Source organism: Pyrus communis, chromosome 4 (assembly GCF_963583255.1).
Source record: "Pyrus communis chromosome 4, drPyrComm1.1, whole genome shotgun sequence".
Classification (NCBI taxonomy): domain Eukaryota; kingdom Viridiplantae; phylum Streptophyta; class Magnoliopsida; order Rosales; family Rosaceae; genus Pyrus; species Pyrus communis.
The window spans coordinates 20526833-20553709 of record NC_084806.1 but is presented as its reverse complement, the minus strand read 5'-3'; the positions used below and the strand labels follow the sequence as shown (position 1 = coordinate 20553709).

The following is a 26877-nucleotide window of genomic DNA, read 5'->3' as shown; positions in this document are numbered from 1 at the left end:
AAACGCCCACTACCTTACTAAAAGGAACCTAATGGATCGCACACCATGTAAGGTAATGATTGAAGGATATAACAAAGATGAGTGATGACGGTTAAATGGTTTAATTGTATATGGCAAGGATTAATTAAAAGTTAATTAATCAAGAATGAAAGGTTCGTTTTAAACCTTAAGTTAGTGTCAAGTTTTAGGAGTCAAAATGGTTTTGGTCCACTAGGCACATAAGGTTTAAGTTATGTGACAACTAAAACAAAATGGGCAATTAACCCACTAACAATGGCATGGCCGGCCATAGAGAGATGTAAGGAGATGGTGAATTTATTACAAGTTTGCCACTAATTTGGAATGACTATATAAGCAACTTTATAGCTTCATCCCTCATTAGGGTTTCTTTAAGGAAATATAAGGGAACACAAGCTCTCTCTCTCTCCCTCTCTCTAGGAGACTGGGCACTGTGGGTGAAGATTGCTAGCATTTTCTTCATCCATAGTCACTCATCTTCTTCCTTCACCATTCTTGGTGTTGGAACTTAGAGGTCTCCAACTTTGGAGACTTTTGGATAATCCATTCACCCATCCTTCTCCAAGAAATCATGGAGCAAAAAAGCAAAGAATGAAGGCCCTCTCTCTGGTGATTAGCCTTTGCTTACGCAAAGAGGATTCAACAATGGTATAAAAGTTTATCAACTCTGTTTGTGTTTTGAGTTGAGTCTTAGTTCACCACAACTACTAGGCTTTGAATTTCATAGTTTAAGTTTTGTTTTAAAGTGCATAGAAACATGCTTCCGCCATTTAATCATTAAATGCATGTGTTGTGTTGCTTAATGAACTTAGTATTTCACAAATTTTCCTTCAAGTGGTATCAGAGTCTAGGTCTAGTAGTTGGTGAACTCTTTTGGATTTTGTTGTTCATAGTCATTGATATGAATGTTGTAATGATTGCAAGCACGTTCTTGCTTCTTTGAATGTAAATTTAGTTTGAAAATTTGCCATCTCAAATGTTGTAGATGTAGCTCATATGAGCATGAATTTTGGAGTTAAAATTTGGTGCTTTTTGTTTGGGGAAATTCGGCCAAATCCATGGGTGGATTCTTTGGGTTCTTGTTTGTCTTGTTAGAACGGTTTTAAAGTGACATTAGGAATCCCTGAGGCCATCTCCAACCAAAGGGTCCAGAGGGCCAAAAATCGTCTCCAAACGAGGGCTAGGCTAGAGGGCTTGTGGGCCTTATAGAATCTGAAAATGGCCAAAGGGCTGGCCCAATCCAGCCAGCCAGCTAGCCCCGAGCTGGCTAGAAATTTAAGAATTGTTGTCGGATATAACCGACAGCATTGTTATTAACCTGTTAGTTATATCCAACAAGAATTCTTAAAAAAAAAATTGAATCCAACAACTAGCCGATGTCAGCTAGCCTCGTCTGTAATAAAAGGTAGGGCTTGGACCTGAAAAGAAGATGAATCTCTTTGCAGGGCTTATAGATGGGTGTCGGAAGATAATGTGAGGGAGAGTTCTCAAATAAGTGAAGGTGTTTGGACTTGTGTGTCCAAAAAATACTTAGAGTCCTACGAAGGCACCACTCCACTGAATGTTCGAAACCACGAGAGTTGTTCTTCAACCAATTTGAACCAATGGCATCAAGCACTGTTAGCAACCACAAATAGACATGAAAGCGGTGCTAACTACTATGACAAAGTAAGTGTTTTCACAATTTATTTTAAATATTTAATTATATTAAATTTAATTTCATGAATTACTTTCCTTTAATTTTTGTAAATACAATTAATTATATTACATTTAATTTCATAAATTAATTTCCTTTAATTTTTGTAATTATACTTTCTAGGTATGCCAAGTGGAGGAATTGTATATGGAGGGCAACTCAAAACCCTTTCAGTTTCACAGTTGTTGGGAAATTTGTAAAGGGTGGGTGTTATTTGAAGATCCACCACAACATAGATATGGATGAATATGGATCTCCTACCATTCAATGATAGGAGCATATTTATGCTACTTAGCTATGTTGTTTCCTTGCATTTAGTTAGTTAATTACTACTTATTATAGTCTTTTAAGCTATTTTCGTATGTTTGTAGGTCCTAATGGCAAAAAGAGCAAGAAAGTGCATTTTGGAGCCATTTGGAGAAGTTTTGGGCATGGATTGGATAGCTTAACTATGGAGCAAGGTGGATGGATGAAATTGAAGTCAAGAGAGGCTAGGACATGCTACAAATCTGGAGAAACAAGTTCAAATACAAATAAGATAAGGAAAGAGCAAGAAATAAGGAACATTATCCAACCTTATCCTTTCCTAAATCTAGCATTATCCTATCTTATCTTATCCAAATCAGTTTGTGCCTTAATTCTAGCTATTTAGAAGGGATTAGTTATACATTTAAATACATAACTTAGATTCTAGAGACCTTATCCCTTGTGTGCCGCATATATGCCATTCCTTGGTGGATTGGGAGTTGTAATCCCTCTCCTACAAAGGTGTCGCACCCCTTAGCCTAAGTTCTTCTAGAAATCTGCCCTAATACTCTTTCTAGAAGCCCTTATCTGGTCCTAAATGTATGCCGCACCCTCTCCATATTCTCTTTGTTTTTCTGATTTCTAAAAGGTCCAAAACCCTAGTCCTTTTCCCATTGGATTGTGTAATCCTTTTCCTTCAGAAATTGTGCAAGACCTAGCCTATAAACTTTGCCGTAAGTTTTAAGTATCCATTCACTCATTCATTCATTCGTACATTCAGCCATCAAACACCATAATTCACACCACATCACCCTAGTGCCGCAAGCAAGGAAGGAAGGAGAAGAAGACTTGTGCAATCTGCCATCCAAGGGAGTGTCGTGCATACCATTGGAGTGTGGAGCGTTTCTAGGTTCTTTCTATCCTTAGTTTTAGTTTGATGTTTACTTTAATTTGGTTTTCAATTATGATGAACATGTGGAACTAATTTCTTTTTAGTTAGAGGTGAATTCGACGCCATGATTATATGTTTTATATGAATTGATTATATCCAGTTATTGTTTCTTGAGTCTTGGATGTGATTTGCTTATCTAAGTTATCAAAACTTGTTTATGTATGTTGGTTGAGGGTCAACACTTAATTTGCGTGCATGAATTTGATGCTAGAGTATAAGGGAGATTCACGTAATAGTTATTCACTTATATTCACAAGTAGTGGAGGTTGCCAGTCACAATCGTGTTAAGTAAATCCTTGGTATGAGCCTCATGCGTTTCATAGTGATGAATGCCTTGTCAATGCTTATGATTTTCATAGAACTTAATGACTTTTGATATGTATCTCTATCATGCGTTTCATATAGGGAACTTGAGAAAGATAATTTGGTTGCGATGCGTATTCCATCCAATTCAATGAAATAAGGAAATCTGATAGTTGATTGTGCGATGCAATTAACTTGGGGCGTTGTCATTCATAGTCTAAAGGAATAATAACTGGAAATTGGTTTATATGCATATGTCATGTGTGGAGAAGGACCCTCTAACTAGCCTTGCACCTATTTAATTCACCCAAATTCGTTTTTACAAAGTGTTTTATGCAAAGTTTCTGTTTTAAGTTTTAAATTCGTCAAAAACAATTCCCCTTTCATTTAGTCTTGTTATTTAAGTCAAAATCTATTTTCTTTTAGCCTTTTGAGTCAAGTTAAGTTTTATTTTTTGTCAAAATCACTTGTTAGGTCTAGAATTGAGTCTTTTTTATTGCTTGTTGCTGTTTTGAGTGTTTTGAGTTAGTTTTAAGTCTATAGAGTCTAAATTAGTGTTTTTAAGTCTTATTTGTGTTGATTAGCATCCCTAGTTAATCCCCGGTCTAGAACAATCCCTACTTACATATATACTACAATTGTCACAAATAGTGTTTAATTTGTGTGTCAAGTTAATTTTCACATCATTCAACAAACAAGGATAGAAAATCCATCTTCGGGTGAAGGTTCCATACCTAGGGCTATGGGACGAAACAAGGCATGAAGGTTGAAGGAAAAGGGCAAGGAAAATGATGATTACACCACTCAACAAGAAGTGGCGGCCTCATTGCGATTAATGGCCGAGCAAACTACCCTTAAGGCGGAAGAAATGAACCGTAGGCATGAAGAACGGGCCCAACAAATACAAGAAGAGATGGATGATAAGAATATGGAAAAGAACACTTCGAATTACACTCCAATGAGTAAGGCCTATTTTGATAGGAAAAAAAAAATAGAAATTATGACCCGATGGTAATTGTTTACCTCTGACTATACTCCTGCAATGGTGGATGATGAAGATGATGTTGATTATGGATATTAAATTTAAGTTGTTGTAGTTTTTAAATTTAAGTTAATGTTGTTTTTAAATTTAATTTGTCGTTTTTAAATTTAAGTTGTAGTTTGTAAATATAAGTTGTAGTTTTGAAATTTAAGTTGTTATAGTTTTTAAATTTAAATAATAAATTATGTTTGACCCTCGGTTGGAGACGGTTTTTTGTGACAGGGCTAAAACGAGCCCTTTGGCCCTTTGACCCTCGGTTGTAGTTGGAAGCAAATATGGTAATGTACTGTTCATTAAAATATTAATTTCTTAGAGGGTCAGAGGGCTAAAACAAGCCCTCTGGTGAGCCTTCAGTTGGAGATGACCTAAGTACCCTAGTATGCTAATATGTTATTTCCTTAAGTTTGAGGGGTTTTGTGGTGTCTTTAGGTGAAAAATGTTCATGGTTATGGGTTTTCATGGATGTTCTTCAATGTTCTTGATGTGTTCCTCATGTTCATAACATGAACATAAAGTTTTGGGTGTTTGATTCAAATTTTTTTTTTAATTTTATTTAAAAAATAATTTCTAATAGTTGATGCGAAATGATTTGCACTATTCACATCACTATTCATATCAAAACCTTTCCATGTTTTATGGAACCTTATTTCATGGATATCACCATCATTTTTCGTTTTTCGAAACTTAAAAAAGTGTCTCACCCACACTCTCTCTACCAAAATTGGCCACCCTATTAAAGTAGGGTACTTTTGGAGGTTTTATGCAATTACATAAAATTTTGATACTCTTGTGTATTTATACTTTAACCCGAAAGTTTATGTTTTTACATAAAGGCCCAAAATCACTAAAGGACAAATTGTTTTGCTCCTTTAATGAAGTTTTTGTATTTGTTGAAATTTTCGAGTTCTAGTTGTAATGACATGAAGTAGTGGACTTTTGTGTTTTACCAAAGTGACCCCAAAAGTTTGTGTTTTGCAATATAGCCCAAAAGTTGAGGTTATTGCACTTTGGCCCAAATTAGGTTGAGAACAGAATAGTTTTGTCTCTTTAAATGAGAATTCGATTTTCATTTCATTTAACTCCATTTAAATCAATTCTATGGATACCAAAACCAAATGATATTGTTGCATTCTAGTTTAATTAGTTAAAGCTTTATTTAAATAAAGAAAGGTTGATTATGAACCTAAGCCTACGATAATTGAGCTATGTGACAGGTGTCTCTCAAATTTGTTTGAAACATGGGAATGTGTAGATTAGATTTTGGTTGTAATTTGATTTGATCAAATGTTGTAAAAGAGCATAAGATCTTCTTTACTTTAAAGTACTCCTTTCTTATTTTATTTGATATGCATGAAATTTGAGTAGTTGGGTCTAACGTCCCATAGGAAAAACACGCCTTAATGTGATTAAACGTGTAACTAAAATCAACCACTATCCCTAGTCCGAGATGTCACATCCCAGCCTTCCACCTCGAAGATATTGTCCGCTTTGGCATTCCCCCTCTGGACTATGTCGCAGCAGAGGGCTACCGCACGGTTTTGTTTTTGCAAGCCGCAGCTCCAAAAGGCCTCCTCGAAGTGTACATGTTGGCAATGGATATATAAGGCCCAAAGACCACGCCCTCACGGGCGATGTGGGATCTTACAATCCACCCCCCTTAGGGAGCCCGACGTCCTCGTCGGCACACCACGATCGTGAGTCTGGCTCTGATACCAAATTGTCACATCCCAGCCTTCCACCTCGAAGATATTGTCCGCTTTGGCATTCCCCCTCTGGACTATGTCGCAGCAGAGGGCTACCGCACAGTTTTGTTTTTGCAAGCCGCAGCTCCAAAAGGCCTCCTCGAAGTGTACATGCTGGCAATGGATATATAAGGCCCAAAGACCACGCCCTCACGGGCGATGTGGGATCTTACACGAGATTCAACACTAGTCTCATGTTGGATCAAATCAAAGTTTCATAGTCATCCTTAGGCCCTAAGGAAACTATGTAGTTCATCAATGCATGCAAAGCTTATGTTAGTAGTACCATATACTCTTGCTTTAAAAATCGTTTTACAAGCATAATGGGAGTATCATATACTACTAAATCAATCACATAGACCAATAGTTTTGATATGACCAAATTGTTTTAATGTGATTAAAATGCATGCTTATATGTGATGAGACCTAAAAACCCTCAATCAAACCATTATTAAGTTGACAAGCGTGAAAGTGCTTTGAACACTCTTTCATGGCCTTCCACCATGGTAAACTTCAATCATTTGTGCCTCATACACTGCCTTTGCCCAATTCTGGGGAATACAAAGTATGTGCTTACACTTAGGAGGGGTTCTATATACATACATGATGTTGTGACGTTAGGCAACGAGTATGGCCAATACGATATTCTTCTGAGGCCATTCTTGAACCCCTACACGAACTGGCATGGTGGGAATAACTTAACTAAGTGCAATGGATGCAATATGAGATTCTTTTGAGGCATCATTCTCTCGAGACCAAATAAGATAGGTACTTACATGAGTTGTAAATGAGTAAGTGTACTCTCCCATTATTAATAAAGCTAGCCATTATGATATTCTTCTAAGATGGGCTTTGTAATAGTGAGCCTCTCATACCATACTAAGAGTCTCCTCCAAAACTCTTGAATTCCTTTTAGGGATATGGAATTTTTCGAAATAGTGGGTGGTGCTATTTGATTTAAAGACCTGAATCAAATGACTTAAAATCAATCAATTTATATTTGTTATGTATATGTTTACCGATATATTTGCAAACACTATCCAAAACTTGACAAAGAAAAGTCAAAGGCTTTAGTTTCCCTATCTTGGTACCACAATCTTATAAATTGTCTTGAATGGATTGTACATGTACCTAAGTCTCATCCACATAGAATTCGACATTGCCGTTGTGCGCAAGACTTTCTTCTTGGTTCCCACTTGATGCCCATCGAGTATGATCACCACCTCATTGTCATCATCTAAACCATTGACATCTTCAGGCTCCTCCATTGCCAGTTCTTGAACCAAACCAACCATCTTCGCATATACATGTAAGGGACTGGCCCAATCAACAGTCATTGTAAACTCATTCCAACCCTCTTCCTTCACAACTCTTATCTCCTCATCTCCCTCGCCATCCCCCTCTACTCTACCTCTACCTTTCCTTGAAGCAGCAAATGAGAGGCTGTCATGAAGTTGTTCAAATGAGATGGAACCCCATGTAAAGTCGTTGAACCTATCCATATCCTCCACAAGGTCAAGTTAGTCTAGATTCACAGCAACATTGTTCTTCGCCCCTATCAATACAGCATCGGCAAAGTATACCAACCCTAGCTTGAAAGCATAATCCCTGGTTTTGCACTCCTTAAACGTCATTTCAAGCTCACCGCAAGTCACAGATATTTTTTTTGCTGACTTTCTTAGGGACAACCTTCGTTTTACCTTTCCCTTTTTCTTTCTCCCCCTTGCTACTTTCACCTACCAACCCTAATTTCCTGGGAAAATACTCCCTCAGCAGCCTAATCCTTTGTGGCTCTACCTCTATGTCATGGGTTCATCACTTCGTAGCATAGTAATGAGGCAGAATTCCTGTTTTGTGAATCAGGTCATAACCTATTAAATAGGTTAGGCCTTCTAGGTCTTTAACCCCTTGATTTGCTACTCGACAGAGTGATAACTCATGGACTAATTGCCCACTGAAGGCCAATTCATCCACACCTTGAAGGTGGCCAAAGCAGGTTGCCCCAAAGGCACCAAGCTCTGCCTTATTAAACTTCTCCCCAATCAATCTTAACACATAGGAGGCTTGGGATAGGTTGTTAACCATTCACCTATGCACTTCTTAGTATCTCGTTGCTAGTTGAACACCCTGAGTTGCCATATCATGTACACATAACAATACACACACATCAACAATCAATGGTACATAACCTAACAACGACCTATCACTAAAAAAGCTTCATAGCTTTACATCTGCTGTTAACAAAGCATCACTACTTAAGCAATTTCAATTCCCACCATAAAATTAACAATAATTCAGATACAAAAATCAATCCTTACCACCATAAAATTAACAATAATTCAAATACAAAATTCAATCCCTACTCAAAACAACGACTTTACCATAACAACAGATAATGCCCCATCATCCACACAACCCGTCAACATAACTTCATAAGTTCACAACTCTCCCTAACAAAAATAGCTAAATGAAATTCTAGGGTTCTATTTTCAAAACTCGCCAAATTTGAAATTCAATGGGGAATAAAATATGAACACGATTATCGCGGAAACGGTTTGAACCCAACTTGAATGAAGCAAAAAACACGCTCTTTCTTTGGAACCCATTGCACAGTCTCCAACCAAAGTCCCTTGATTTCCTTCACTGCTGTCTGGAATTTATGTGAGGCCAAATAACACAACCACATACCAACTATGATTGGGTTTGAAACAAGAAGCAAGTTTTCGAACGAGAATGATGTATTCGACGGCAACGATATTTGAGCAAACACGGGAGAGGGGGTGTTTTTGTAGGAGAATAAGACTTACTTAAGACGGAAAGTGTTGGTGTCAAGAGATACAGTTTAAATCCCAAGAAATTTTGAATTCATGCCGGGTACCATTTTAATTAATTCATGGATCATTTATGACCCGGTTTCATCCTAAGCTCATTATGATGGAAATTGTTTTCAACGATGAAATTTTCATCCAACATACCACATCTGCATGCGCAGTCCACAAAGTGTTGTCCGCACCTTAAAAATCATGAATAAAAGATAGGATTTAACATGAATGGGCTTACCCAATTGGAGTAGTATGGTAATCAAATGGACTACTACAGGATCCCCAATTTGGGTCGAATCCCTAATTCTCTCTCCCGCCGCCATATCGGGAAAGGCCTATTTTTTATTCTGTAGTTTGACGATTGAATTACCAAATTGTGAGATGAAATCAGATGCCAACCCTTGATTTTATCTCCCCTTTGTTTCCAATAAACCACTTCCTATTTTCATCTTTTTTAACCCCAAATTCCTTTGCGTTCTCTACATCAATTACCAAACCAAATAATATAACTCTAATTATAAGAAAGAGTAATAATCCCCCCTGAAATTTACATTGGGTCAAGCTAGATATCTCTAGGAAAAACCATGAGAAAGACCTACCCTAAGGGTTAAGGCCCTCTCCCTCATCGCGAGAGAGAACCATCTCATGCTTGTGGGGTTACAAAAATGAAACTAAAAACAAAAAACCAAATGGTTATCAAACAGACCCATAGTTAACTAGCTAGCAAAAACGGTATAATTGTTCTAATTATTACTGACCTATTACTGTTTGAAGAAGCGATATTAAAAGAAAAAGGATTGAACACAAGATATCATCACATGCTGAATAAATGTTCTGAACCGCCACTTCACTACCTGAACTACAAGGCCCTTGCAAAATTCTCATGCATGCAGTGTTTGTTCGATATTACTACTATCATATACATTACGCTCACCAGTACTCATCCTGATGCCATTACGTACATGCATGTCTTTATCCCCTTGGTAACTTCAGTTAGCAGCTAAATTTTTCAATGGTGTGGTTGTCATTTTCTCAAATACAATGAAAATTGTTGTGTAGTACGCACAGAGTTTGAAGCAAGAGCAGTCAAGTTGAAGATTAACTAAACTCCATTGCTTACAGTCCAGAGAGTGACCAAGTCTTGTATTGATAACATCGACATGCAAAATTGTGAATGATGCAATCTGCTACACAACATTAATTAACAGACAACCAATAATTAGCTCTTTAATTAGTACTCTAATGCTCCTTAGCCTTCCAGCCCAGTTAATCTAAAAGGAAACATGTTCGGTTAAACACAGTCAAAGGCCTTCATACCTACCACAATCTAAGCCTCCCAATCAAAACCATCTTCATGCCCTGGATTCTTTGGCCAATTTGGCGTGTGCCACGTGCCATTCTTGCATGTTGCTTCGGAAAAGAAGAGAATAAAAAGATGGAATTTGGTAAGCTGGTAGACAAGTTCACAACTTCACTCTAATGAGGAATGAGATAATAGGAATCTTTGGCCGCACTTAAGCGAGTATAGTCGTAATCCCAACTATCCAAGGGCCACGGAATTCATGATTAAGACAAGAATTAAGTTTAATTAACCCACTAATCACTGCAAAACAAATCGTTAATGGTCCCAAAGCAAAGGGATAAATATGTCAAATACGAAGGGCATTTTAGCCAGGAAAATATAAACAGTAGAAAGGACAAAGTTTGGAAATCGTGGAGCCCACAATCATTGTCAGATCAAGTCTCCAAAAACTAAAATCCGAGGGTTACCCTTTGCGTCATCACTAATCATCCAATATATATAAAGCTTTTAAACTGATTGAGCAGCCGGGTTTATAAAATTCCAATTCGACGTCCCATATCCGTTCTTCATTTGCAAACTGACAAGCTCGGACCGCCTTTTCTTCTGTCCGATACTCTACGTATTATTTGATTTTTCAGAGTCGAGCAAGCTCTGCTCAGCTCTGATTAAGCTAGATTCTCAAAGATTATTGTTGGCTAATTGATAACTCATACTGCATCTCCAATGCGATAACTACATTTGGCGTACGTGCTAAGTAATTGGTTTTAGCTCTTCTTTGCACCTCCGGATAGAGAAATGGGAATCCAAATAATTTTTTTAGGAGCCAAACGGGGGTTCCCCTACATCAAGTTGTAAAGTTGTAATAACATGTGCAAAAGTCCAAGAAAATCTAGCAACTCTGGTAAGATATTGTCAAATACCCCATTTTCATTTAGACGTAGCAATAAAGATGTTCTATTGCATCAATAATTTCTTATACATACCACAAAATTATACAATATATCTAGTACATCACATGTTATGAATTTTGATGTATATATGAAGATCACTCAAATAAGTGCGCAATACTCTTATAATATCTAAAATCACGCTCTATTTTAACATGTAAATTCGATATACCACATCTTTATGATAACATGATTTAGGACAATATTCTATAATTACAATGTACGATTAAAACAGTTTTATGCATAAACACAAATGGAAAATCGAGACTCGTCAAAAGCAACACAAATTTGTATTCATCATTAAGGCTAGGGTTAAGATTGATGGAGTGCTTATCAGCTAGCTAGCCGATGTCACACTTCTTAAGCCAAGCTAAGCCAACTTTGAGGTAAATCATGCACACGGTTAAGAATAAAATATTGTGTAGGAGATGAAGGCCAAGATAAACATTTAATAAAGATGGGTATATATTTATATTGTAAAATAATAATCATCAATTCTTGGAGCAACCTTATATATAGGGCCAAATGATTACAATTCAACTCCATGTGTTTTTCACATGTTCAGCAAGGAAAAAAAAAAGCCCTTAAACAAAGCTCAAGTACCACCCTAGCTCCAAGCTAGAAACCCTAGATATAATAATCGTATTGTGAATGGCAGAACCTGAAGTACTCACAAAAACCACTATTGCCACAAGCACCACCACCAATCACAAAAACATGCTGGCGAAATCACCATCAAACACTAAAACTGCACTCCGGAGGTTTGTTGGGGTTAGGCAAAGGCCATCTGGAAGATGGGTAGCAGAGATCAAGGACTCATCCCAACGTGTGAGGCTATGGCTAGGCACTTATGACACACCTGAAGAAGCAGCAAGAGCTTATGATGAAGCTGCTAGAGCGCTGCGTGGCGAAAACGCTCGCACAAACTTTGCACCCCCCGGGCCTGCCACAAACCCTAACTCATGCCCATTGGTTTCTTGTGCTTCCAATGGGGGCTTTGTGTCGGGGTCTGATGGTCGCCATGCTGGTGCAGGGCTTAGCTTCTCTTCCTTGAAGGCCAAGTTAAGCAAGAACCTCCAAAGTATCATGGCTAGGAGTAGTGATCATAACAAGTCCTCAAAAAGTAGGGTGAGTGATCACTTCACTTTTGCAAGTATTTTCCACTTTAGAAAATACCAATACCAAAACACAGTAAACCCCTTAACTGATATGAGGAATATAGAGAAAGTGGTGCAGCCTAGCATAATAGTGCCCCATAATAATGGAAAGACTAGTACTAGTACTGAGCCTTCCTCTTGGGAGAACTCTAGTATTTCAGACTGCAGCGCCGAGTGGGCCCACGGATTCCAGCAAGTAGGGGTGGATTCTGAAGGATCTGAAATTGGGGAAGGGAGTATCATGGACCAAATTATGGGGTGGATGGATAGTCCAGATAATCAGATAGGTCGGATTAGCCTTGGTGATGATAGTGAGGAGGGTTCAAGGAGTAAGAGGTTCAAGGTTTCCTCTTCAGTAATGGTTCCTCCGACATTTAGCACCGGATCTCCATTTAATAATAATGAAGGAGAAGTTTCGAATTAAGGCAGCAAGGTGCAGGTCATGATAATTTATACATGCAGATGTACTATTTGTAACAAGTTGCTCCTGTTGCATGCTATTGTTAATCTTGTGATGAGTGATGTCTCGAAAATAAAAGAAGTTCTTCATCAAACCAATTAATGTACAGAGAAATCTAGAGAGAGAGAGAGAGAGAGAGAGAGAGAGAGAGAGAGAGAGAGAGGGAGATTACATTAGTGAATGAATTATGAAGTACTGTCTGTTTCGAATGACACAAAAAAGTTTGGTGGTAATGACAAGCAATAAGTTAAACTTGCAGAGAAGACAAGTCATGCTTACCTCTTATAATATTGTCTATTGGTTTAATTAATGGGTAATGCTTTTTAAACTACATTTTGTAAATCAAGCGATGTGGTTGTTAATGATTGAATTATTTCTTAAGTGTTGATTAATGTATTTATTTCCTATTGGTGGCACATCATTTAGTTTGCAAATTTTATTTAAAAATTGGTTTATGCTAAAGAGACCAAATTTTTAAACCAAATAATATTGTTGATAATTGAATTATTAATTAAGTATCGATTAACGTATTCGACAAAGAAGAATAGGGTGAGTGATCACTTCACTTTTGCAAGTATTCTCCACTTTAGGAAATATCAATACCAAAACACAGTAAACCCTTTAATTGATATGAAGAATATAGAGAAAGTGCATCATGGTGCCCCATAATAATGGAGAGTATTACTAGTACTGAGCCTTCCTCTTGGGAGAACTCTAGCATTTCAGACGGCAGCGCCGAGTGTCCCACGGGTTCCGGCAAGCAGGGGTGGATTCTGAAGGGCTCTGAAATTGGGGAAGAGGTTAAAGGTTTCATTTTGAAAACTAAAAGAAATAGTTACTAAATAAGTTTTTAGGTCTCTCATTTTTGTGAAAACTGAAAAACAAATGATTATCAAACGGTTAAGTTTTTTATTTTCAATTTTATTTGTTTAAACAAAAATTGTAATCCGTAAGTAGTTACCAAATGAGTTTTTGGCTTTCAGTTTAAAAAGAAAGTGAAACAAAAAATAAAACAGTTATAAACGGTCCTTAATTGTTTAGGCTTATGACTAATTAAAAGGTTAAAGAATTACATGACAAGTTTTAAAAAGGCTTTAAATTAGTTTTAGGTTTCATAGCTCACTGGGCTTCGGCTCATTGGACCCAGAGGACAAACCTTCCTCTCTTTTTTTTCTCTAGGAGACTGGCCATCTAAGAGCAGTTTCAGTGTGTAAAGGTTTCCCATGGCAATAGGTCATTGAATCCCATTAAATGAATAGTAATTATCTTTAATGAACAATAATTGCTTTTTGCATCTCTATCTTTAACTGAATAGCCATGACAATAGACAATAAAATATTAGTATTTTTTATTTTATAAAAAAGTAATAAATAATTTTAAATTTCGAATAGGATTTTTAACCAATCTCGTTACATCACGTGTCATTATCTGAAAGTTAAATTTTTGTAGATAAATTACGATAAGATTTTTAACCAATGCCATCGCACGACATGTCCTTAACTATTTAGAATCGTTGAAAATATTGAAATGTGGTGTAAAGTGGGAGAAAATGATAAGGTATTTATAGAAAAACAAATATATAATTTTTTTTAAATTTTTTTAAAATTTTTTTAAAATTTTTCGGATCTTAAATATTTAAAAAAAAATTATTAACTTAATTAATTTGGACCGTTGGATTACAAAAAAAAAAAAAAAAATTAAAATCCAACAGTCTAGAATGTGACACATCGCCCACCATAACATTTCTAGTATTTTCCATTTTTTCTTTTTTTTTATTATTTATTTTTAAAGCCTAAAAACATGGATCGTTGATCTGGAAATCAATCATCGAGATTCATAGGTGACTAAGAGTGGGGCTGACATGCAGGTCCTAACGTCTGAAAATATGTCAAAGACACGCCCCCACATATGCTTGTTAGCCATGCACCTTATGCAAATTTTTTTAGAACGTGGCTGACGTCATTGACGTCAGCCTTGCATCACTCTCCCCTCAGGTACTTGGCCCTTGGGTTTGCACTTGAGCTCTCCCTCGGGCTCCCCCTCAGCCCATCAGCCCAAATAGGCTGAAACCACTTTGGCAGGCAATTGGGTTGTTGGAGCAGCCTGTTCACAGGGCCAAAAGACACGCTGGAGCTGCTCTACGAGAAATTTTTCTAGCACCAAATGCCTCCTTAGGTCATTCATCACCGCCTTTACGCCTCTACCTTGGTGTGGACATGTAGAGGTCTCATTTCTTTGGGACTTGGAGATTCCATTTCAAACCAACAAAAGAGCAAAGGAGCAAGGATTGAAGACCAGTATTGGGCGTAAACTTTGGGAATTTTTACTTACAAGGAATGAGAACTGGAATTATTTTGAGTTCCTTAGGTTTACTAAAATATGGGTAAGGGAGTCATTTCACTACTTAATTCTCTCATGCGTTTACTTAAACGTGAAGAATAAAAAAAAAGTGCAAGTTTTTCATTAATATCCGTAATCAAATATTAAAAGACTAAGGAATCGGGTCGACAAGGGGACACTAATTGTTTTGATTCACTTTCCTTACTTCTCCTATTTTTAAGCTTTCCGATTCATTCATTTTTCCATTTCTGTTAAGTAATAGTGTGCTTGTGAGAACAAAGATGGTCTTTAAAAATACATTTTTCCCTCTATCTAGTTTGTTTTTTTTTTTTTTTGGTTCATGAACTGTTAGGCCTTGAAAGTCATCGGAGAATGATTTTATTTTGAGTTCATGCTATCTTGCTTCCACTTTTAATTCAATTTGAATACATTATATTATTCAAATCCTATATTTCAACAAATTTCATATACACCGGGTCAGAATAAAATATGGAGCTTAATCGTTCAACAAAAGATTAAGTTATTTAGTTGGTTATTGATTAAAGAGAAAATACAAACAAGGAAGAGATTGAAAAGATTTGTCTGTGACTTAGTAGGTGTGCTCTTTGTGGTGCAACTGAAGAAGATCAAGATCATATCTTCAATACGTGCAGTTACGTTAGGGAGTTGTGAAGGTTACTACTTGACCTTAACCCTCCTAATTCTTTGAGGGTCCGTTTGGTGGCTAGATGGGATTGGACCTTAGTGATAAAATTGGATTGGTAATGACTTGTAAGACAGGACTTGTAACTCATGTATAGGGATATGTTAGACAATCCACTTTATTGTGGATTCACAACCCATCATGTCCGGTCATGTCTATCTCACATTTTGACACAACAAACAACAGACTGGACTCAATTCCATTTTAATTGATCACAATCTATCCTATCCATCCCACCAAACGGGGCTTGAATGCCAACAGTAACTTTCTTGACTGGTTAGATTAATTCTCTTTCAAATTCTGAAACTACTAAACTATCAAAGCTTAGTAAAGCTTGATTGATATGTTAGCAAATATGGAATAACTTGATTTTTAGAAATGTGCAGCCCCTCCCGGCTTAAGTTCGTTCTTTAGCTGTTGTGGATCTGGTAAGAAGAGGAAGTCTGATCTGGTCCAAGAGGTAATCAAGAGGCTACTTTTGTGAAGATCAACTTCGATGGATCTATGGCAATGGCATAACCATGATTTTTAAATAATAGGGTCATAATATCAATAAAAAAACTTCATTGACCATTTCGTCGAGTGCCCAATAGGCACCTTACAATTGCTGTCAACATATGCAAAAAGTTTAGCCAACATATGTCGACAGCTACTATTATTTGTAGAGGCTTGTCGAGAGTGGATGCAGAATACTATGGAGTAATGTTGAAGGCTACCAAGACTTTTCAACTAAAATATTTCATATAAGGAGAGAGAAAAGAAAGATAAATATGATAAAAGAAAATAGAAGTAGACGGAGGAGGTTGTAATTTAGTATGCTTAAGCTGTTTATAGGGGTCAAATACAATATAACATTGGGTTTTTGAAGTTATTGGGGTCATGGACAACCAATGATCTGTAGTGGGAAGTAACACAGGGGCTGGGTTTGTGATTTGAGGCGAAAATGGTGGTCCTGTTATCACTGGAGCTAGGAATCTGGGAGAAAAGACCATGTCGATTTGCAAAGCAGAAAGATTCCCCCGAAAATAAGCGTAGAGGGAGATTCTAAGCTTGTTATTGATGCAATTCAGAACAATGCATGGAGAGCTAGACGAATTATTGAATACATTCGTTGGTTGGTTGGCATCCTCATTCCAATGTGCCAAGTGGAAGCATATTGGATATTATGGATATTGTAGATTGTCAAATAATTCCACCAATCCTTCGCTATTGCTATTGCTAGGAATACAGGTGGCGGCAGAGTGGGTTTGATAATTGATCCCACCCACAAGACAACAACTTAGCTGAAGCTTCACCCTTTCCCATCCCCCATTTCATGTGGTGTTTCATGACCAAATTTTAATTTGATTTGTCGGCGCCAATTAGAGTACCTCCTTCCTTATCTCCTGATTTTTGGGTTAATTATATATCTCTAAAAGTTTCTTCATACCTATACTTTTGTCGGCGCTCTCCTTCCCTATCTCTTATTATTTTTGTAACCCTCTCAATTTCTTTCAGTTGATAACGAAAGAAGTGGGGACTTTACTATAATCACTTAATAATATGGAGAGCACGTAACTTAACTTTGTATAAGTTCATGTAAGATTGGATAAATTTTTAATGCCAAACCTCACAGACAAAAATAAAAAGTAAACTAAGAAGACTACTTATATATTTATATCACATAATATTAATGTGTCATCTTTAACAAGTGATGCATACAATCATTATTTTATGATATAAATTTAATAATTGACGTGGCATGTACAAATTTTCAGATATTCAGAGAGACGTGCCACTACCTCACTTTTAGTCACACCAATATTGTCTCAACTTAACCACCTATTGCTACAAGTTAGATTTAATCAGAAAATACCACGATAATAGTAAGAGTAGAATCATACACTTACATATTGTCTTATATTTTTCTTTAGTTCCCGACGTCGAACTTGTATTCAACATGCATCACTTTCTGCATCATATGATATCTGATTTTTTGGGAAATTAGAAGAAAAGTTTGCTAATACCAGTCAAAAATTTGTTTTCCCCCCATTTTCTTTTCCATTAACCTTTTCTTTAAAAGAAATAGTATTTCGAAGTTCTCGTATCCGGTACAATACCAAACACAGTATGAACAATATGATATTGCACCAAACGCTCGACTAATTTAGTCAGTACTATCTGATGATAAATTATTCTATCCGTTTGAAATAGTTAGTATTGTTCGAGTTGCCAAACGAGGCCTTAGATGACACTCCTGTAACTTGTGAGTGTCAAATAACATATGCTCACTGTTTCTTGATATACAAGTAACTTGGTCAATTCGAGTTAATAGTTAAGAAAATTATAAAACCTTATTTGGTTAGGTTTAGGAGTCCTTATTTGGTGCAATTAATTATGGAAACCTTAAATAGTTGACTAAGAATTCGTTACCATTTAGGACTATTATGATACCCTAAATTATATGGAATATCTCATGTAATCAATTAATAGGCCGGATTACAGTATATTAGGAAGTCCCTGCACTCACAGTAATTATCTGTTTCGTGATAAACCCTAGGGAAAATTATCAGTATATTAGGAGGTCCCTGCATTTACAGTAATTATCCTTGTTTCGTGCTAAACCCTATTCACTAGTAAAAGGGCTTACAACTGTTGGGGTGGAGAAGACCCTTCCTTCAAACCCTAGCACCATGTCTTCCTCTTCTACAAATAAGTTTATTTCCTTTTTCATGTTGATTTGATTATCGCATTCGTGATCCTAATGTCTTGTTGTTGTGATTTCAGAATATGTCTTGCATGATGTATTAGAACCACACAACAAGCTTAAGGTTCGGATTAAAGGTAAGATGTTTGATTATAATTTCATAAATGATCAAACACGTCTGTTACTTTATCGTGCTGGGGTTTTACCTAATGAGTCTTAGTGTTGTGAAAACATATATGCGACTAAGGATACATATACACTTCTCCATTGGGTTCCTTCCTTGTTAATTTCATAATTCCTTTCAACCTTATTATGAGTAAAGAGACGTAATATATTTGCATCCATTGGTATGACTATTAATTATAATATCAGTACCGGTCTAGGTAGCGATGCATATTGCTACTGCCAATTAGTATCGATGAATTCTTATTTGGAACTCTCATGTAATTATCAAAAGTGGTTGCATATTGCTACTGCCAATTAGTATCGATGAATTCTTATTTGGGACTCTCATGTAATTATCAAAAGTGGTTTGGTTTTGGTTTTTTTTTTTTTTTTTTTTTTTTTGTTTATTGGGAAAACTAGGAATACACATTCCAGGGCAAAGAAGCCAAACAAGGACAAGAGATCCTACCTGGAGGCAAACACCAAGAAAGACCAACCAAGAACAAGGTAGTGAGAAGGGATTATGACATCAGACACTTCCACCAAGAAAAAGTGTCACCCAAAAGTGGTTTTGTTTTGCTTTCATGGAGAAGACATAAAGATAAGTTTTCTTAGCCATGTCGTGATATTAATTAAGAAGCAAATCTGATTGCTTTCTTTATAGCTATATTTATTTGATGAAAGTTATATATATATACAATTTTGCATTGAATTAGATCTTCGTCTGGTTGATTTGATAATTTCTTCTTACTTGTTGTGACCTTAATTAATTTTATGTGTGTATATAATTTCTGGAGTTTGGAGGCTTGTCACAATTTGCATCTAAATAGGTTGATATAATTATTTTAATATGAATAATATCAAGATTGACTTGGATGGCATTGCTCTTGCTGCTGGTCAATGTTTAGGGTTCCTTGTTTTGGAATCCCATTTAAAATAATAATAACTATGCACGATTTAAACAAAAAAAAGAAAAAAAGAAAAGGAAGAGGTACATCAGGCTTTTCTTCCCCTAGCACATGGTGTTTCAAGTTTTTCTCTTACACATTGGTCACCGGCAAGAAGTCATTCAGTCATTGCTCACGGTGCCATTGGTCAAGTTTAAAATTTTGGTCGTTATCATTATAAAATAATCTCATCGTTATGTGTTTTTGGGATTTTCATGCTTCTGCTCACTGTTATTTTATTATTATTCATGAGTATATTATCCTTGTATTGAAGAGAAGAATTGCAGTGGTAGTGTTGAGATTTTTTAACTACATTAACTTATATTTTAACTACATTGGCTTAATGAATTAAAAGGATAGTAGTGTGATTTTTGCATTGAAATTTGATATGGTTAACAAATTTGGATATTTCACTGATGTAGACTTTAAGAGAAGTTGTCTAAATGACTAAATCCTTTTCTTTTATGGTGAAAAGGGATGCCTTGCTTGTTGTAATCACCAAAAGAATGAAATTTTTATTACCTATTTGCAGTTGGTGTAGCAAATATATAGTGAATGGTCATTGTTTAGCCAAATTCTCATCAATGCATATTTATCTCATTTTATTGTGACCTGATTAGAACGTTTTGTTGTGACATCCCACATCGTCCAGGGAAGTGATCCTTATATGTATATTCCCATCCCTACCTAGCACGAGGCCTTTTGGGAGCTCACTGGATTCGGGTTCCGTAGGAACTCCGAAGTTAAGCGAAAAGGGGGCTAGAGCAATCCCATGATGGGTGACCCACTGGGAAGTTGCTCGTGAGTTCCCAAAAACAAAACCGTGAGGGAATGGTAAGCCCAAAGCGGACAATATCGTGCTACGGTGGTGGAGGCGGGCCCGGGAAGTGATCCGCCCCGGGCCGGGATGTGACAATTTGGTATCAGAGCCTAACCCTGGCCGTGGTGTGTCGACGAGGACGTTGGGCCCCTAAGGGGGGTGGATTGTGACATCCCACATCGCCCAGGGAAGTGATTCTTATATGTATATTCCCATCCCGACCTAGCACGAGGCCTTTTGGGAGCTCACTGGCTTCGGGTTCCGTAGGAACTCCGAAGTTAAGCGAAAAGGGGGCTAGAGCAATCCCATGATGGGTGACCCACTGGGAAGTTGCTCGTGAGTTCCCAAAAACAAAACCGCGAGGGAATGGTAAGCCCAAAGCGGACAATATCGTGCTACGGTGGTGGAGGCGGGCCCGGGAAGTGATCCACCCCGGGCGGGGATGTGACATTTGTAAATTTCAATTTGATAAATTTTCTTAACCCCAAATTTGATGAAATGAAGTCATGTTATGTTATATAATGAATTCTATACATGGAAAAATTTTCATGTCTTTCGGACAAGAAATGGATTTATGATAAAAGTTTAAGTGTTACACTGTGTTGCTGGAATTTTGCAGCATAGTCTATTTGTGATAGTATTTTGATATATCTATGTAACTCATAAATTCATGAACTTTAGTATGATATACTGAGGATTTTATTTTAGGTTTGGAAATTTTCACGCGCATTGGTTTGAAAATGACTTATTGGTGAATTTTTAATCTTGGGATTGTAGTGCAGAATTTACGCAGTTTCTGCAACACATTCCATTTCGATTTTATTTTTAGCCCACTTTTAAGATTGCAAAAATTATGGAATTTTGCGTGACAGTAAATTTATATGTCTAATTCATTTCTGGAAGTTTTCATGCACATTGGAGAAAAATTAAATTTTTGGTGAATTATTTAGTCTTGGGTATGTACTGGAGAATTTTTCTGCAGCACATCCCATTTCTAATTTTCTTTTAGTATACTTGTAAAATCTCAAAAATTATGAAAATTTTGGGAATTAACAGCTTTGTATGTTTACTTTATGTCTGAAAATTTTCATGCATTATCGGATGAACAATGAATATTTGGTGAATTTGTAATCTCAGGTCTGTACTGAACATTTTCTGCAGTTTCTGCAGCACCTCTCTTTTCAAATTCATTTTTAGCTCACTTATAAAATTTTATAAATCATGAAATTTTGCGGAGTAGTAGTCATGTCACATCCCAACCCAGGCCCCCACCACATCCCTGGCTCAACTCCACCGTAGCATGATATTGTCCGCTTTGGGCCCTGACCATACTCTCACGGTTTTGTTTTTGGGAACTCACACGAGATCTTCCCAGTAGGTCACCCATCCTGGGAATGCTCTCTCTCGAACTTGCTTAATTTCAGAGTTCCAATGGAATCCGAAGCCAGTGAGTTCCCAAAAGGCCTCGTGCTAGGTAGAGATGGGAATATACATATAAGGCTTACATAATTCACTCCCCTGGGCGATGTGGGATGTTACAAGCCATATGTGTCTAGTTCATACTTGAAAACTTTCATGACAACCTAACAAGAATTGAGTTTTTAGTGAATTTACAAAATAATTTAGTGTTGCTGAATTTTGGGACTTCAAACAACTGGTTGTGTTCAGGGATATTATTTCACTGATATGTGCACATCTATTGGCACCGACTATTAGACAAGTTTATTGTTCCATATGTCCTTATTTTATGCAAATTTGATGTGAAAATTAACTTGACACACAAATTAAACCCTATTTGTGACAATTGTAGTATATATGCAAGTAGGGATCGTTCTAAACCGGGCATTAACTAGGGATGCTAATCTACTCAAAACTAACTCAAAAACATAAGACTAGGCTTAAAAACAGAAAACTAGAATCTAATGACTCAAAACAAGCTAAATGAACTCAAAACCCACAAACTAAGTTAAATTAACTCAAAACAGGTCATAGAAAGTGATTTGGACGAAAATTGAACTAAAAAGACTCAAAAGACTCAATATGGACAGATTATGACGAATTGAACAAAACTAACACAAATAAGAACTAATGGGTTATTTGGACGAATTTTGACCTTTACTTGACTCTAAACACTAATAGAACTAAACTTAAACAGATTCTAACTAAGTTAAGACACAAAATATTAAAGGGGATTGATTTTGACGAAATTAATTAAACTAGGCAGATTGCAAAACTAAACAGATTAGACACTAAATTGGTTGAATTGAATGGGTAAAGGCTAGTTAGAGGGTCCTTCTCCACGCATGCACATGTGAAACACAAATTGATTTCCAGTTATTATCCCTTTAAACCATGAATGACAATACCCCAAATTAATTGTGAGAAGCACAAATTAACTTTCAGATTTTCCTAGTGTCATTGAATTGGATGGAATACGCATCGACAACCAAATTATTCTTATCAAGTTCCCTACATGAACAACATAATAGAGATACAATCAAAGATCATTAAGCTTTGTAAAAATCATAAGCATTGACAAGACATTCGTAACTATGAACTGCATGATACTCTTGCCTAGAATTTACTTAACACAATCATGACTAGTGACTTTTACTACTTGTGAATATAAGTTCATAATGATTAGGTGAAATTCCCTTATACTCTAGCATCAAATTCATGCATGAAAACTAAGTATGCATCATTAATCAACACACAAGAACAAGTTCTTAATAAATCAATTACGTAAATTGCATTCACAATTCAAGAAACAAAAACTGGAGGAAATCAATTCATATAAAACATAGGTCCATTGTGACTTCTTATACATTTGCTTAAGTGACACAACCTCACCCTACACCTCTAGGGTATGATTTAGAGTTTGCTATGCCTAGAGGGGAGAGATGTATTGTAGATTGTGTGTACCCAGGATGTCCAGTGATGGTGGAGGATGTTATTATGCCAGCTGATCTTGTCCCGTTGGATATTGTTGACTTTGATGTGATTCTGGGCACGGATTGGTTGCATTTCAATCGTGCCAATAGTGATTGTTACGGGAAAATAGTTACTTTCCATCGTCCTAGATTACCTGTGGTTACTTTTGTGGGCGAGCAGAGTGGGGTGAGACATGGCGTTATTTCTGCTGTGCGAGCGAAAAGGTTGTTATCTAAAGGATGCTAGGGGTACTTAGCTCATGTGGTGTTAGATGATGCTGTTCCTAGTAATGTGGAGGATGTAAGGGTAGCCAGACATTTTCCTGATGTTTTCCCTAAGGATTTACCTGGTTTGCCGCTAGATCGAGACATGGAGTTCACCATTGATTTGCTTCCAGGTACTAATCCTATTTCTTTGACTCCCTATCGTATGGCTCCTGCTGAGTTGAGGGAATTGAAAGTTCAATTGCAGGAATTAGTGGATAAGGGTTTTATTCAGCCTAGTACTTCACCTTGGGGAGCTCCAGTGTAGTTTGTGAGAAAGAAAGACGGAACTTTGAGGCTATGTATTGATTACTGGCAATTGAATGAGGTAACGATTAAGAACCGTTATCCGTTGCCACATATTGATGATTTATTTGATTAGCTTCGAGGTGCTTGTGTATTCTCCAAGATTGACTTGAGGTCTGGATATTATCAGCTAAAGATTAGTAGGGATGATGTTCCTAAGACAGCTTTCAGGACTCGTTATGGTCATTACGAGTTTTTGGTTATGCCATTTGGATTGACGAATGCACCAGCTGCTTTTATGGATTTGATGAACCGAGTATTCCAGCCATATTTGGATAGGTTTGTTATTGTTTTCATCGACGACATTCTGGTGTACTCTAAATCTGAATCAGAACATGTTTGACATCTTACTTTGGTGTTGAAAAGGTTGAGGGAACACCAATTGTATGCTAAGTTTAGCAAGTGCCAGTTTTGGTTAGACCAAGTTGCATTTTTGGGGCACGTCATTTCAGCTCAGGGTATCTTGGTGGATCCTCAAAAGGTGGCAGCTGTGGAGAAGTGGGAGCAACCGCGAACCGTCACTGAGGTGAGGAGTTTCCTTGGGTTAGCAGGGTATTATCGATGGTTTGTTAAGGATTTTTCTGTGATTGCTTTACCATTGACGAGGTTAACGAGGAAAGATGTTAAATTTGAGTGAGATGATAAATGTGAGCAGAGTTTGCAGTAGTTGAAGTATTGTCTCACTCATGCACCTATTTTGGCACTCCCGGACGATAGTGGTGATTTCGAGGTCTATAGTGATGCTTCTTTGAATGGTCTGGGATGTGTGTTGATGTAGCATGGTAGGGTAATTGCCTATGCTTCATGACAATTGAAACCTCATGAGTTGAATTACCCTACACATGATTTGGAGTTAGCCGCCATTATTTTTTGCATTGAAGTTGTGGAGACATTACCTTTATGGAGAGAAATGTAAGATCTTTACAGATCATAAGAGTCTTTAGTATCTTTTTACGCAGAGGGATCTTAATCTTCGTTAGCGGAGGTGGTTAGAACTGCTTAGTGATTATGACTGCACGATTGATTATCATCCTGGTCCGGCAAATGTGGTACCTGATGCACTTAGCAGGAAGTCTCATAGCTGTATCAATACGTTGTACGCTAGTCGCGTTCCTCTTCTGGCAGACTTAAGATCCACGGGAGTGAGGCTAAAGGCAGAAGATCGAGAGGTGGCCTTACTTGCTAATTTTCAAGTTAGGCCAATTTTAGTAGATCCGGTGCTTGAAGCTCAGGTAGCTGATGAGGAAACTCAAGAAATAATCCAAGCTCGAGATCAAGGGAGGAGGAGAGACCTCAAAGTTCGCGAATCGGATGGCATGTTGATGCAGGAGGGTAGGATGTTTGTGCCTAATAATTTGGATTTAAAGAAAGCAATTCTCGATGAAGCACATATCTCGGCTTATGGTATGCATCCAAGAGCTACTAAAATGTATCATACCATTCGACCATTTTATTATTGGCTGGGTATGAAGAAGGAGATAGTTGAGTATGTGAGTAGGTGTGCTGTTTGTCAACAAGTTAAAGCGGAAAGGAAGAAGCCGGGTTGTTGCAGCCACTTCTCGTTCCATAGTGGAAATGGGAAAACATTACTATGGATTTTGTGTACAAGCTTCCGCGTACACATAATGGTTTTGATGGCATTTGGGTGATTGTTGATTGGCTTACTAAGTCAGCACATTTCATTCCAGTGAGGGAGAAGTATTCTTTGGGCTGATTAGCTGAGTCGTTCATCTCGAAGATCGTGAAGTACCATGGTGTCCCTATGAGTATTGTCTCGGATCGTGACCCAAGATTTACATCTAAATTTTGGGTAGCGTTTCAAGAAGCGTTGGGTACGAGACTACTTTATGGTACGGCGTATCATCCTCGGACGGACAGACAGTCAGAGAGAACCATTTAGACATTGAAGGATATGTTGCGATCTTCGGTGTTACAATTTGGTGATGCTTGGCACAAGCGGTTGGATTTAATGGAATTTGCCTACAACAACAGCTTTCATTCGAGTATCGGCATGGCAACATTCGAGGCATTGTATGGTAGATCTTGCCGCACACCCTTGTGTTGGTCAGAGGTCGGAGAAAGAGTTTTGGTGGGCCCAGAGATTGTGGAAGAGACTACTCAAAATGTTCAGTTAATCAAGTCTAACCTGAAGGCGGCCCAGGATCGGCAAAAGAGTTTAGCAGATCGGCATGCTACTGACAGAGTGTATGAGGTTGGCGATTGGGTGTTTCTGAAGCTTTCACCGTGGAGATGCGTGGTACGGTCTAGAAAAAAAGGTAAGCTGAGTCCCAGGTATATCGGATCGTACATGATCACCGAACGGGTTGGTGAGGTGGCTTACAGGCTGGAGTTGCCTCCTGAGCTAGCTAAAATACATAACGTTTTTCACGTGTCTATGCTTCGACATTATGTTGCAGATCCATCTCATGTGATACCTCCTTAACCCTTGGAAATTAATCCGGATTTGACTTATGATGAGGAACCAGTGACGATTCTAGATTGGAAAGAAAAGGTTCTGATGAACAAGACAGTGAATTTGGTGAAAGTTTTGTGGAGGAATCATTCTGTGGAGAAGGCTGATGCGTTACGAATGTGACACACAAATTAAACCCTATTTGTGACAATTGTAGTAATGATGTAAGTAGGGATCGTTCTAACCGGGGATTAACTAGGGGTGCTAATCTAATATAAATTGACTTAAAAACAAAAAAGCTAAACTTAAAGACTCTAACTAGACTACTATGACTCAAAACAGATTTGAAACACTCAAAACTGCCTAAAACAATCAAATTGACTCAAACAGAAACTAAAACTTGATTTGGACGAATTTGAAAGTGTTTGTGACTCCAAATACTTAAAAACACAAAATAAGACAGATTATAATGACTAAGACTTAACAAAATATGGGGGGATTGTGTTTGGATGAAATTAAATTAAATGGGCAGATTTTAAATAAAACAGATTGTAAGAGAAATTTGTGATGAATCAATGGATGATGGAATAGCTAAGGGGTTCTTCTCCACACATG

General features: G+C 37.3%; 2 protein-coding genes across 2 annotated transcripts; both read left to right on the top strand.

Moving 5' to 3' along the window:
* The first annotated feature begins 11722 nt into the window (after positions 1-11722).
* LOC137732835 (uncharacterized) lies at positions 11723-12652 on the top strand. The gene has a single exon (XM_068472094.1). It carries the CDS (start codon positions 11723-11725, stop codon positions 12650-12652), a length of 930 nt encoding a protein of 309 aa, XP_068328195.1.
* A 707-nt stretch (positions 12653-13359) lies between these two features.
* On the top strand, positions 13360-26292 carry LOC137732833 (uncharacterized). The gene is made up of 5 exons (XM_068472093.1): positions 13360-13495; positions 23552-23677; positions 24080-24186; positions 24830-25253; positions 25919-26292. Exons 1-5 carry the CDS (start codon positions 13360-13362, stop codon positions 26290-26292), a joined length of 1167 nt encoding a protein of 388 aa, XP_068328194.1.
* The last annotated feature ends 585 nt before the right edge of the window (positions 26293-26877 follow it).